Genomic DNA, 15,000 nt, shown 5'->3' with positions numbered 1-15,000 from the left:
TCGTTGCTAAAACAATTTACAATGCCATCCGCAGAAAAGACTGTCCTGAAATAAACTTAGAAAATCCCTCTGTTATGGAATACATTCATATACACCAACTCAAGGAATACTGGTGGAATATTCCCATCAAAACTTCTGTCAAATGTAAGCATAACAAGCCGGATATGGTTGTTTGGGATAGAGAGGCAAAGGTATGTACCACCATAGAGGTTGGCTGCCCTGCAGATATAAATAACTCTTTGAAAATCAAAGGAAAAGAGTATATCTATGGACAACGTTTTCGAAACCTCCAGCTTCTATGTCCAAACTATGAATTCATATTCATACCAATAATAATTGGAGCACTAGGTTTTGTTAGAAAATGCTTAAAAGAGAATCTGGATAAACTGGGATTTTCACAAAGAGAAATTGACCGGTTGATTTTTACAAGTGCAATCTGTGAGTGGGACAGTAAAAATATGCAAGACTTTTCTCAAGTTCCAAATGTGAATTTGTCTGCGTTAACTACATTACAAAGATGGACCCTTGTATCATTGTTGGAAAGCGGCTCTCTCCTCTGTGGAAGATTTATAATGATTAAAAAAATAGAACACACACACACACACACACACACACACACACACACACACACACACATACACACACATATATATATATATTTATGCAAACATGCAAGCATACATATATGTATATATATATATATATATGTGTGTGTGTATGTGGTATATATACATATGTAAGTATATATAGATGCATATAATATATATTTTTGTGCATATATATATATATATACGCATATTTACATATATACATATATATATGTATATACACGCATACATATATACATGCATACACACACAGAGACACACACAGACACAGACACACACACATGCACACACACACAGACACACACACACACACACATATATATATATATGTATATATATATATAGAGAGAGAGAGATGGTAGAAGAGCGTAACTTCGAAACATCGACGAGTCTTCCATCTTACCTTGAGCGTCAAACTAACACACTTTGTTATTCCCTAACCTGTCTCTAATGTTTTTTTAAACAACTTGAAAACACATAAACGGACACACACACACACACACTTATTAGTTGAAATATGATTGAACTTTTAAAGACAATTTCACTTCTTCCATCGCTCACTCCGCTATCAGCTCACAGACTGCAACCACGATACTTTGGACCAAAAGGAGCGGCAATCCGAGAATCAAGTACAGAGGGTAATCCGGGGATTGATATGAACAACGATACCTTGTTTCACGTACATTTCACCAAGACGGTGGTAATGTGCAGGCGAATGAAAGCATGGATTCTGAGAACCTTCTGAACTATGCTGGTTCTATGGTAGACATTTGTACTCAGCCGTCTGGACTACTGTTCTCAACAGTGGTCACCCTGCAGTGTCAAATTAATGGTGGAACTAGAGACAATTCAGTGGTGCTACATCATGAAGATTACACCAATGGAACAGCTGAGCTACTGAGAGAGACTGAAAGAGCTGCGACTCTACAGCCTGGAGCGAAGACGGGAGAAGTATGCAGTGATATACGTATACTCTTTTACTCTTTTACTTGTTTCAGTCATTTGACTGCGGCCATGCTGGAGCACTGCCTTTAGTCGAGCAAATCGACCCCGGGATTTATTCTTTGTAAGCCCAGTACTTATTCTATCGGTCTATGTTGCCGAACCGCTAAGTGACGGGGACGTAAACACACCGGCATCGGTTGTCAAGCAATGCTGGGGGGACAAACACAGACACACAAACATATACACACACACTTATATATATATACATATATACGACAGGCTTCTTTCAGTTTCCGTCTACCAAATCCACTCACAAGGCATTGGTCGGCCCGGGGCTATAGCATAAGACACTTGCCCAAGATGCCACGCAGTGGGACTGAACCCGGAACCATGTGGTTGGTTAGCAAGCTACTTACCACACAGCCACTCCTGCACCTATGGAAAATCCTGGAGGGGCTGGCACCAAACTTTTGTGTCGAGAGCTGTACCAGTCCCTGAAATGGACGTCATTGTACTGTTCCAAAAGTTCTAGCCACCCCGTCAAGACTGAGGACCATGTACTGCAATAGCTTGGGATTCAAGAGCCCACAGCTATTTAATACCTTGCTAAAACATATGAATGATCTTATTTGAAGGTCCCAAATGAACCTACATCATGGCATGAAACTCAAAAGAGGGCGGCAGTGTCAAACTCCCTTCTTCACCAGAAGCCAATCGCATAAAATTGGCCATTGAAAAGGTGATTACACTGTCGGTGCTCCAGCATAGCCGCAGCCTTTGGGCTGAAACATGCAAAAGAATAAAAGATATATACATATTCTTTTACACGTTTTAGCCGAAAGGCTGTGGTCAGGCTGGAGCAACGCCTGTATAACAACCTTTTCAATGGCGAATTTTATGTGATTCTTATGCGGTTGGCTTTTGGTGAAGGAAAGGGTTCGACACTGTAGCTCAACGACGTGGTTCGAGTTTCAGTCCCACTGCGTGACAAGTGTCTTCTATTATAGCCACAGGCCGACCAAAGCCCTGTGAGTGGGTTTGGTAGACGGAAACTGAAAAAAGCTCGTTGTATATATATATATATTATATATATATATATATATATATATATATATATATATATATATATATATATATATCGCAAAAGTGGCAGTATTATTACCGAGAGGTAATATTTATTCCCACTTAAACGTGGATGTATCAGAACAAACTTTGTTGTAGTAGATACCATGAGAGAAACACTCATATAGGCGTTTGGTACACGCTTGTTTATTTTGCTAGCAGGGAGATAAATCCCCACCAGCTCCAGCGCTGAGACCACCAGATCATGTGAATTTGACCTTTCTTGGTCTCATTAGTAATGGACACTAGACTGTTAGAGATGAAATAGCAGCGACTCATCTCTCCGTCAGCAATATATAGAAAATCAATGCTTGAACAGGAGCTGGTGTCGCGATTAGCAAGTGAGCCTGTTAAAAAATATATATTAGCGACAAAGACACTATTAATACTGTTATAGGGATAATGATAATATTAATGGAACACCTCCTCCCAGATGACGAGTGGTATGCGCTAGTCGTTACAAATACTGTGATGTAGGAGGTCGAGGAGTCGGCGAAGTAGGTCATAGATAGTCGTGTCTTTATTTGTCTGACTAACTATACTACAATACCGGAGTGGACGTTACAACAGCACGACGTTGGATTACAACAATGGAGACGAGGAATTAACAAACTCACGAGGATTAAACTAACTCACAAGGATTTACGAAACTCACAAAAGTATTTTGAGCGAATTTTACAGTATACAAAATGGAAGAATTATGGAAGAATTGTTGGCCAGTTTGTACTAGTTGTAAAAAGAGCAACAGCAATAGCTGAAAGAACAACAGCAACAAAAACAGCACCAACAACAAGAAGGATAACAACAACAATAACAATTACTATTACAGCAACAACAACTGCAAGAACAACAACAACAATTACTACTGCAAAAACAACAACACTTACTATTACAACAACAAATGCTGCAATTAACGAATAATAAGTCGTCCAAAAATGCTGAAAATTTTTTCTCGCCAGATTATGTTGCAAACTCAATAACGGAATTTAAGTATGAACCAGACGAAGGAGTTATCTTCGGGGCGTACTTTAGAAGATACGAACAGATCTTCTGTAAAGAGTGTAAAGATTGGAATGACAATATGAAAACGCGTTTAATCTTAAGAAAACTGGCGGCAGGAGAACATGAGCGTTGCAGAAATTACGTACTCCCGAAAAGACTTTCTGACATAAACTTTAGAAATACAACAGACATACTGTGTAGAATTTTTAGCGAGAAAGCTCGTTGTTCAATACACGCTGGAAATGTTTGAACTTAGAAAGAACTACATCACATATGCTGGTGGAGTTAACAGAGGATGTGAAAAATTCAAACTGGATGATTTAACGCCAGACATGTTCAGGGACTAACTGCAGAAAAAGATGCAGAAGTAAGAATAAGAATTTTCGCTAAGCTGGAACAAAACCAAGCTGTAACCTTACAACAAGTGTCAAAATAGTGTGAAAGAATGGTAAATCTAAGATACGACACTGAGAAAATTGAACATGAAGTTTGCTCACAAGTGAAACAAGTATGAAACAGGCAGAATAGAAATCAAGTGAATACTAAAATACAGTACAAACGACAAAAGTCAGGAAGCAAACCCATATTTTGCATGTGGAGGTCTACACCTGAGCAAAAACTGCCCATTTAAGAAAGTGGAATGTTTCTGTTGTGGAAAAATTGGACACGCAAAAGCGCACTGTAAAACCAAGATGACAAAACGTTAGGACAAAGAAAAAAGAATGAATAAGATGCCATCGAAAGAAATGGTAATGTGTCAAAGAGGAAATTCGTAAATGGGAAAATTGAAAATATAAGAGTAAAAATGCAATTAGATACTGGAGGTGATATTACCATTGTGGAGGAAGAACCTTGGAAGTATATCGGTGAGCCAAAATTAAGTAACTCTAGAACTGTAGCACACGGTGTTGCGGATAAAAGATTAGTCTTTGTAGGTGAATCTGTGTGTAATATAATACTTCATGACCAAATGAAAAAGGAAAAGGTATGTGTGTTAAAAAATTCAGTAAATTTATTCGGCACAGAATGGATGGAGCTGTTCAAAATGTGGAATACGCCTGTAAGTGTTTTGTGTAGTAATATAGTCGGTTCAGTTGAAGGTTCGACTGCGGTTGAGGGATTAAAACGAAAAATAAAACATTTATTCCCAAATGTTTTTTCGGGTGAATTGGGCTACTGCACGAAAACGAGGGCAAAAGTTGTAGTAAAGCAAAGTGCAACATCTGTATTTAAGTCAAAAAGTAATGTACCGTTCGCGGCACTAGAACAGGTAAATAAGGCACCTGAAAGACTTGAAAGCCTAGAAATAATCGAGAAGACGGACCACTCAAATTGGGCAGCATTTACAGTCTACGTAATAAAGAAAAATAAATTACGAGTTTTTGCAGATTTTTCAACGGGTTTAAATGATTGCTTAAACTCACACAGCTACCAATTTCTGAGTCCAGAGGAAGTGTTCTTAGAACTGAATGGAGGAAAATTCTTCTCAAAATTAGACCTGTTGGAGGCATACTTATAAATCAAAGTAGAAGATTCTCACACTTATTAACCATTAATACACACCGTAGCTTATCCAAATTTCAGCAGTTTCCCTTCGGTGTAAAAGTGGCTCTTCCATATTTCAACAAGTAATCGATACAATGCTTGCGGACTGTGATTTTGCTATCGCCTATTTAGACGATATCCTAATAAAAAGTAAATCACACGAACAACATGTAGAAAACGTAAAAAGGGTATTCGAAAAGATAAGAGAGTACAGGTTTAAGCTAAGTGAAGAAAAAATGCGAGTTTTTTCTGAACAAAAATTAAATACTTGAGCCAGATAATAGATAAAAATGGACAGAAACTGGATCCATCCACAACAACTGCGATAAAAAACATGTGCCCACGCTGAATAATGCGACAAGCATTTTTGAGATTAGTGAATTACTATCGAATTTATATTCCCACTATGCACAATGTAAAGGCCCCAGAAAATGATTTGTTAAAGTAAAATGCAAAATGGTTCTGGACTGATAAATGCCAGAAGGCATTTAACAAATTTTAAAAAATTTTAACATCGAACTTATCGTTAATGCATTTTGAGCCAAAGCCGGATGTTATATTGGTGAAAGATGCGAATGATTACGGTGTAGGAGCAGTGCTTTTTATTGGTTGAACGATATTTCGACAGCAAGCCTGTCTTTGTCGATTTCATGACGAAATTCGAGAAGAAATTACTGAAGACATTTAAATTCCTTCATGGTCATGAACCAGTACTCTGGTAACGGTTCATTGATGAAGTCTTTTTTGTCTGGGAAGGATCACAGGGTAGTTTAATTGACTTCTTGCATTTCTGTGACTGTTATGCTAAAAACTATGGCTTTAAGTCAAACAAAATTTACGCCTAGCTTTTCGAAAACTAGCGTTGAATTTTTGGACACAAAAGTTAACTTTTCTGGTGGCAGAATAGTGACATAGTTATTCTGCAAGCCCACGTTATCTCATATTTATCTCCACCACCGCTCCGATCATCCAAACCATATTATTCGGTCAAATCCGAAATCCCAATTTTTGAGGATAAAACGGCTTTGTAACTGACATAGGGGATTACTGGAAACATGCAAATGCTTTTGTACATCATCATGTCAAACGCGGATACAGTGATTAACGGTTAAAGGAAATAGCAAATGAAATAGCTAACATTACCAAAGATAGTCAAACCTCCACGCATAATTTCAGCAAACACAATACAATAGATGTCAGAATTCCTTTAGTGATTAACTGGCATCGACATTTCGCTGGCATTTCAAAAGTATTGCATAAAAGTTACCAGCATGTAGTGAAAAAATATCCTCGTTTCAAACAGATATTTTCTCAGCCGCCTATTGTAGCCTTTAGACTCCAAGAAAACGAACATTGGAGTATCTGCACGCTGTGCCTTGAAAAACAACCGCCGGAGAGGTAAGCACTGTTCATTGTGCAACAACATGAGTCAAGTGAATTCCATCAGGAATCATAACAGAAATGTTATAATTTAAACAGAAGGTGGCACATGTAGAAATTTCCATTTGGTGTACGCTGCAGAATACACGAAACACAAATTGATTTATGTTGGTTTTACAGCAGAACAATTAAACAAAAAAATTGAATGTGCATAGATATGACGTCATGCACAATAACAGTAGTTCGACAGAACTTCCCGAAAATTTTACTCCAAGCGGCTGCAATTTTGAAAAAAGACTTGAAAGTGCATATTCTCCGAAAATTTTCTGAATCTGCATCACTTTCACTTCTCAAAATGCATGAGGAGAAATATGTTTCCAGGTTATGAATATCACGTCCTTGTGAAATGAATAAAATGACAGGAGAATATCATTAAATTTATACAAAATTGTTTGATGAAATATTCTTTTTTTTACCTTTTCTTTTTTCTTTCCTATTTTTTCTGTTTTTCTTTTCTTTTCGCCTGTTAATTAATTAAAACTTAAAGACTGACGATGTCATTCCATTAACGTGTGGACGCTGGATGCTTTCGTTCATATTTTAAATTTAATTTTTATAATTTCGAATTTTTATCACTTCATATTTTGAACTCGACAAAGACAGGCTTGCTGTTGAAATATCACTCGACCAATAATGTCTATTGCAATCGATTTGCACTCTTCATTTTGTCTATTAATATTATTATTATTAATTTATCGACCCCGAAAGGATGAAAGGCAAAGTCGAGTTCAAATTCCGCCGAGGTCGACTTTGTCTTTCATCCTTTCGGGGTCGATATAATAGACTTAATCCCTTTGTCTTCCTTGTTTGTCCCCTCTGTGTTTAGCCCCTTGTGGGTAGTAAAGAAATATAATAATAATAATAATAATAATAATAATAATAATAATTATTATTATTATTATTATTATTATTATTATTATTATTATTATTATTATTATTATTGAGTGAGAGAGCAGTTCATGCCATCAAAGTGACACTGGGGTAAAATATATGAAACCCAGTATACCCATCATGACTACCCGTCTGATAAGGGTACACCAGGCACATGCATCACAACCATATGTGTGCGACATGGTGATCTCATATCAAGATAAACAGCACATGACCTTGCAGGTGGGGCCCAGTTAGAATTTTCTTCTGGTCGAGTAACCCACCAAGCTCAAAAGGTCCCTGAATAAGGGTTGTTTAAGGATGTTGAACGAAACATCCATGTTCCCAGAGGTGAATTATTCAAACCCCAAAGAATCCCTCTCAACACATGGCTATGATGCCCCCCCCACTACTTCTGCTCGTGATCAGAGATGCACATATCATCAGCCACTAAGGGACATGCTCAACTGGTTACGGTCAAACAACTGACAAGCAAATCTGTGGTATTGAGCAGAATATTTGCTGCTGCCCATCTTTTATACCAAGACAAAACAATGTACATGATAACACTTCCAATGAGTTAAGATCTGCATCAGAGCAATTATTATTATTATTTTTATTACTACTACTACTACTACTACAACTACTACTACTACTACTACTACTACTACTACTACTACTACTACTACTACTACTACTACTACTACTACTACTACTACTACCACTATTATTATTATTATTATTATTGCCATAGAATCTCTAATACGTTAGTCTATTGAAACAAGTTTATCTATGTGTATACCCAAGAGTGTTCGTGAGCAACATCACGCGTCAATGTGGGTGCAAATGTGCAAGTTTGTCACAAACGTCCATTTAACCAAGTAAAAGTAAGAATTCGATTTGTATAATATAGAAGTCCATAAGTTGAGCATAACAGGAGACGCAAAATATTACATAAATTATAACTGCAAATACAAAACATTACATACGTATAAAACCACATAAAAATATGTGGAGTGGGACATGCAGTAGGTGCTATTGTCATAACGTAGTACTAACAAAAGTGGTAAACTGGATGGCTGTTTCAGTGAGTGTAAGTTATAATATGTTACCCAATGTTGACATTATTTTATGGCTCTAAGTAATACATAAAACTTGCGTCGTATACCCTTAGCCTGGTAATTTGATAATATTTCCCAGATGAACCAACTTCACGGCAGGAGGTGCAGATGAGGGCAGCTGCATCGAACTCTCTCATGCACCATATGGCATTTGCTAAAAAACATTCGTGAACTAAAATCATGTAGCAACACCAAATGGCGGTGCCCCAGGATGGCCACAGCTTGTGAGCTGAAACTAAATAAAATTTTTAAAAAATAATAAAATTGCAGTAGGGTTTATGTTGGGGTTAATTTTGGAGTTTGTATTTTAAGTTGTGTGTAAGTCAGTTCCAGCCTAATTATTGACTCTACAGGATTTGTTTTTGTATAGTTATCTCGTACAGGATTCTCGTTTTTATTCTATTTATTTATTTATTTTGAAATCTCAAACTCCGATTGAAACTTGTTAATTCGGCATGAAACCTGTTTCTTTACTACCCACAAGGGGCTAAACACAGAGGGGACAAAGAAGGACAAACAAACGGATTAAGTCGATTATATGGACCCCGGTGCGTAACTGGTACTTAATTTACCGACCCCGAAAGGATGAAAGGCAACCATTGGTATCATGGAACTATTTGATTTATTAAAAGGAATTAGTCATTCATTTACGTGGTGTTGAGCACTCACTTTCTTGCTCGTTACTTACATGTGTGTGTGAGTGTATATGCGTGTGAGTTTATGTATGTGTGAGTGTATGAGCATATGAGTATATGAGCATGTGTGTGTGCGTAAGTGTGTGTGTGTGTGTGTGTGTGTGTGCATTCGTACGCGCGCGTAGTAAATAGACGCAATGAACATCCACAGTATATTTTTAAGTTCATCTAAGCGAGTTTTTCAGTCATTGCGAGTAATATATAGAGTGACTGCTTCGTACCTCACCCAGTATATGATACCATCCGCTCCTTGGCAGCAACTGCTATAGTTTATCGTTAAGTAACATCTCTTTTACACTTCTACTCTTTTACTTGTTTCAGTCATTTAACTGCGGCCATGCTGTAGCACCGCCTTTAGTCGAGCAAATCGACCCCGGGACTTATTCTTTTGTAAGCCCAGTACTTATTCAATCGGTCTCTTTTGCCGAACCGCTAAGTGACGGGGACATAAACAAACCAGCATCGGTTGTCAAGCAATGCTAGGGGGACAAACACAGACACACAAACACATACACACACACATATATATATATACATATATACGACGGGCTTCTTTCAGTTTCCGTCTACCGAATCCACTCACAAGGCATTGGTCGGCCCGAGGCTATAGTAGAAGATACCTGCCCAAGATGCCACGCAGTGGAACTGAACCCGGAACCATGTGGTTGGTTAGCAAGCTACTTACCACACAGCCACTCCTGTTTAATAAAACACCGGTTGACGAGGCGAAGAGTTACGGAAACATCCAGACGTTCCAAAACTTGTGGTAAATATTCCTCATTGTCTTTATATGATACATTTGTGGTACTTTCTTATTGTTTCTATAGTTTACATCGGCATAAGTTATAAAAAGACACACACACACACACACACACACACACACGCACGCACGCACACACACGCACACGCACGCACACACACACGCACGCACACACACACGCACACACACACACACATACGCAGGCACGCACACACACACGCACACTCATACGCACACACGCACACACTCACACGCACACACACACACGCACGCACGCACACACATACTCACACACACACGCACTCACACACACACACACACGCACGCACACGCGCACACCCACCCACACACGCACGCACATACACACAAGACACATGCATGCAATGCACACACACAACACACACAATTAGGTATATATAATCCTAAGCTATCAGAAGACTATACGAGAGAAGGAAAGGGAGAGAGAGAGGGCAGAAAGAAAGAGGGAGAGAGAGAGAAAGAGAGAGAGAGAGAGAGGAGAAAGAGAGGGGGAGAGTAAGGAGAAGGACAAGAGAGAGAGGGACAAACAGACACAAAAAAGAATTTTTTACAGCAATTACCGATGCTCTACTTGATGAGGATGCTGTAAATTTGATATCATGCTAGTGGCCTGATATTAGAATCATATAGCGTGTGATATCCAATGATATCTGAAACGATATAATGGACCCCAAATCCTCATATTTAGTTGGCCATTTTGGATTTATCTCAATGAGCAGGCATTTACTCCTCTCTTTTCTCTTTCGCCTCTCATAACATATGCTTATAAACACACACATACGCATGTATATATAAGTAAATATATAAAATAATACATGTAAGTGTATACACAAATAGATATTTAGACACATACATAAACCAATCAAGTTTAGTGGCCAAGAGACTTGCTTCTACAAACGTGTGTGGGTGTGCATGTGTACGTGTGCGTGTGCGTTCGTGCGCGTGTGTGTGTATGTGTTTGAGTGTAGATGTGTTTTATGTTTGTATATGCCTACAATTTTATACGTACGCATATTTATTGCAAAACTGCACACATAATGAACTATACATACATATGTGCAAATTATACATACACACATACGCAGCGATTCGTATATTTCTACACACGCGTATACACACCTCAATTGCAGTAAACTGGTCATTGGTAGTTGTAATATAAACTACCCTTGTCAATTGCTGCCAATACGGTATAGATATATGTACAAATATGATATAATGATATCGCCTGTATTTACATGCATGGTAGTCGTATATCATATATTTATACATGTATTTGTCCCAGTAGGAGTATATTATATAAAAATTACGAAGACAGTTCTATATTTAAGAGATGAAGAATTATGTACATTATTTACATTTGACGGATATTTGTCCTCATCTTGTTTGTTGTTAATACAACGTTTCGGCTGATATGCCCTCCAGCCTTCATCAGGTATCTTGGGGAAATTTCGAACCTGGGTTATTACTATTATTCAGGTCACTGTCTGGAATCGAACTCGGAATCTTGGGGTTAGTAGCCCGCGCTCAAGATTGCCCGTGGGCAATTATGGTGTGAATTTTAGAGCTTATAAATCTAATATTTTCCTATCCTTCCTTAACGCCAGTTCCCATATGCTATTCATAACTGCACTCGGTCTGCTTAGGAGATTCTTGTGTCCTAGCATATATGCCGCTTCTTTTAGTTTTCGTATTTTCCAGTGGTGTTCTCTGTCCATTATTTTAACTTCATCCCACAGGGGAAGGTGGTCTCCATTTTTCCATACATGATCAGCTATACCCGATTTATCAATATCTCCTCGTGTCACAGCTTTGTGATGTTCCTCTAACCTTATTTTGAGCGGGTGGCATGTTTCGCCTTTGTATAACCTACCACAGCTGTATGGGGATGGAGTACACGCAGCTTTTGTTCATATACTCTTCTACTGGTGGTTTTACTCGAAGGAGATATTTGCGAAGTGTTGTATTACTTTTGAATACTGTCCTGATGTCATATGGGTAGCATAACTTTTGTATCTATTCGGAGAGGCCTTTCACATAGGGTAGACAGACCGTGGACAATTTATTGGTTTCATCCTCCCTTTTCTTCATAATTGGAGTGGATAGTATGTTTATGGGGTAGCTGTTGCTTAATAGATTGTTATTAAGCTTGATTATTTCTTCGTGGTGGGTATCAAGATCGCTACTTATATTCTTTGCTCGATGTTTTAGGCACTGAGCAATCCCTCTCTTTACACTGTATGGATGGTGGGAGTTGAAGATGAGGAATCGTCCAGTGAAGGTGAGCGTTATTAATACGCCAGGAATACTAGCTGATTGTCTTTTTCCTTTTCCATCGTGATCTAACAGCACTTGGATATCTTCCTGGTGGGGCCAGAGTATAAAGGTGTCATCAACATATCGCAGCCATAGGGTCGGTTTTAGTGGTGTTGATCCTAAAGCCAAATTCTCAAAGTATTCCATGTATATATTGGCTATTATGGGTGATAATGGCGAACCCATAGCTAAACCCGCTTCTTGTCGATATATATCAGTGTCCATACCTAAGTAGGTAGTTTCTACACAGAAGGTCAACATTTCCATCAAGTTTCTTACTGGTGTACTAGTGCATTCTTTTAGATGGTGTCGTCGCTAGTTTTTCTTGAATCACCGATAGTGCTTCGCCAGTTGGGACTTTGGTGAACATATTTATCACATCTAGACTCACCATCTGGTTGGATTCAATGGTAGCATCCTTGGTCAATTCTGTGAAGAGGGTAGAATTCTTCACGCACGATGTTGACTTCCCTGCTAATGGACTGATTATATCCACAAGGAAGCGGTTCAGTGGATAACATGCTGATCCTCTACAGCTCACTATAGGTCTTAATGGAATACCATCCTTGTGAATCTTAGGGAGACCGTACATGTGTGGTAGTTTACTGTGGTGTTGAGTACAAACACACACACATACACACAGACATTTATGTATGATATGTATGTAATGTAAATATCGGTTTACAACCGAATTGAAAAAGTACATCTAACACAACCATTAACTTAGCGATCTAATAATAATAATAATAATAATAATAATAATAATAATAATAATAATAATAATAATAATAATAATAATTACGTACTGAGGCCGATGAAATGTGAGTAGTAGAAATCTACGGATGCACAAACGCACAAAACGGAGAAAATGAAATAAATTTTGACGACTTGTTCCGAAACACCCCCAAGTGGGGAACAGTTCTCAAAAATAACCCCAAATTGTTTCCCCCCCAAATTCCTCTGTTCTCGGAATCTACATAGCCCGATGTGTATTTGTAGCGAATTTCATTTTAAAATATCCATTTTTCTATAAGTTATGATCATCCAAAGTCGGAGGTGGGGGTGGCAGAAATCTGTAGTTATGCCTGTATATATATATATATAATATATATATTGGAAGGTTTGGAGATGATGTACAGATATTATATATTAGAGGAAATGAGGTAATCAGAAGATCGGATGGTTTGTATTTACAGATATTTATTTATTTATATATTACATTTTTTTACATATATATCATATCACTTAGTTCATTAGCGCTTTCTCCCATTCTAGTGGGGTTTTCAAATGAAAATAAGTTCCTTTGCTGGGGATTTTAATCATTTTACACACATGTTCCCCTTCTCACTTCTCACTTCCTCCTCATCCACCTCACCCTCTTGTACTGTCTTACATTCCTCCCCACCACAACCAGAAACTATAAAATGGTTAAAATCCCCAGCAAAGGAACTTATTTTCATTTGAAAACCCCACTAGAATGGGAGAAAGCGCTAATGAACTAAGTGATATGATATATATGTAAAAAATGTAATATATAAATAAATATCTGTAAATACAAACCATCCGATCTTCTGATTACCTCATTTCTTCTAATATATATAATATATATTATATATAATATATTTATATATATATATATATATATATATATATATATAGATATTATATAATATATATATATATGTATATACATATATACATACATACATACATACTACATAAACATACATACATACCATACATACATACATATATATAGAGAAAGTTACAAAACTGGAGGATGGACGATATAGTGTTACGTGTGTATGCTTGAGGTTAAGAAATTCATTTCGTAACGAAGTAGTTCTGAATTCTAAGCCACTGTTATACCACCTTGGAGAAATTGGATCTTTTCGGTTTGAACGGCAGTTTTTTCTAGCGGTGTCATATGAAATTGTCACCCATAATTATAACCCTAGTATCGATCTATTGCATTTCAATCTATTTTAGGGTTAGGGTTAGGGGTGGGGGAAGGGTATCTTTTTTTCTTCACAAATGTAAATAAACCCAATCTGTTTCTTAAACGAGGGACATATTCATACGGCACACAGAATGTTTTTTACCTCAATGGACGTCATTTATTGGTTGAAATTGCAGAAATTGAAGAAAAAAACAACAAATATCTTAGAAACTATAGAATTTTCTAAATAAAGCCAAGAGAAAATGATGTTTTATAAACACATTCTACCAGTATACGAAGTTTAAAAGTGTTTAGTTACGTGGAAATTATTTTAAAAAACTGCCGTTTAAACCGAAAAGATCCGAGAAATGTTTTCCATTTTAGTCCCAATTGTAGTTAGTGGACTCAGGATAGGCACACCTCGATCCCTCACTACATGCAAACATTCACTCGCATATTCTTATACCCAAATACACGCGCACACATATTCATATATGTAGCCATAAGTAGCCGTATAGGCGATCAGGCAGGCACACAGTCGACACGGGAGTTAGGATGATAGACATGCGTAGCTACACAGAGAGTATGCCAGCTTGCATGG

General features: G+C 37.6%; 1 protein-coding gene across 1 annotated transcript; it reads left to right on the top strand.

Moving 5' to 3' along the window:
* The first annotated feature begins 4,482 nt into the window (after positions 1–4,482).
* On the top strand, positions 4,483–5,196 carry LOC115209579 (uncharacterized protein K02A2.6-like). The gene has a single exon (XM_029778017.1). It carries the CDS (start codon positions 4,483–4,485, stop codon positions 5,194–5,196), a length of 714 nt encoding a protein of 237 aa, XP_029633877.1.
* The last annotated feature ends 9,804 nt before the right edge of the window (positions 5,197–15,000 follow it).

Source organism: Octopus sinensis, linkage group LG3 (assembly GCF_006345805.1).
Source record: "Octopus sinensis linkage group LG3, ASM634580v1, whole genome shotgun sequence".
NCBI classification, from domain to species: domain Eukaryota; kingdom Metazoa; phylum Mollusca; class Cephalopoda; order Octopoda; family Octopodidae; genus Octopus; species Octopus sinensis.
The sequence above is the reverse complement of the archived record's forward strand: the minus strand, read 5'-3'. Positions and strand labels throughout refer to the sequence as shown.

Excerpts from the sequence above, each read along its gene's own strand:
- LOC115209579 (XM_029778017.1), top strand. The coding sequence starts at position 4,483 with ATGCAATTAGATACTGGAGGTGATATTACCATTGTGGAGGAAGAACCT.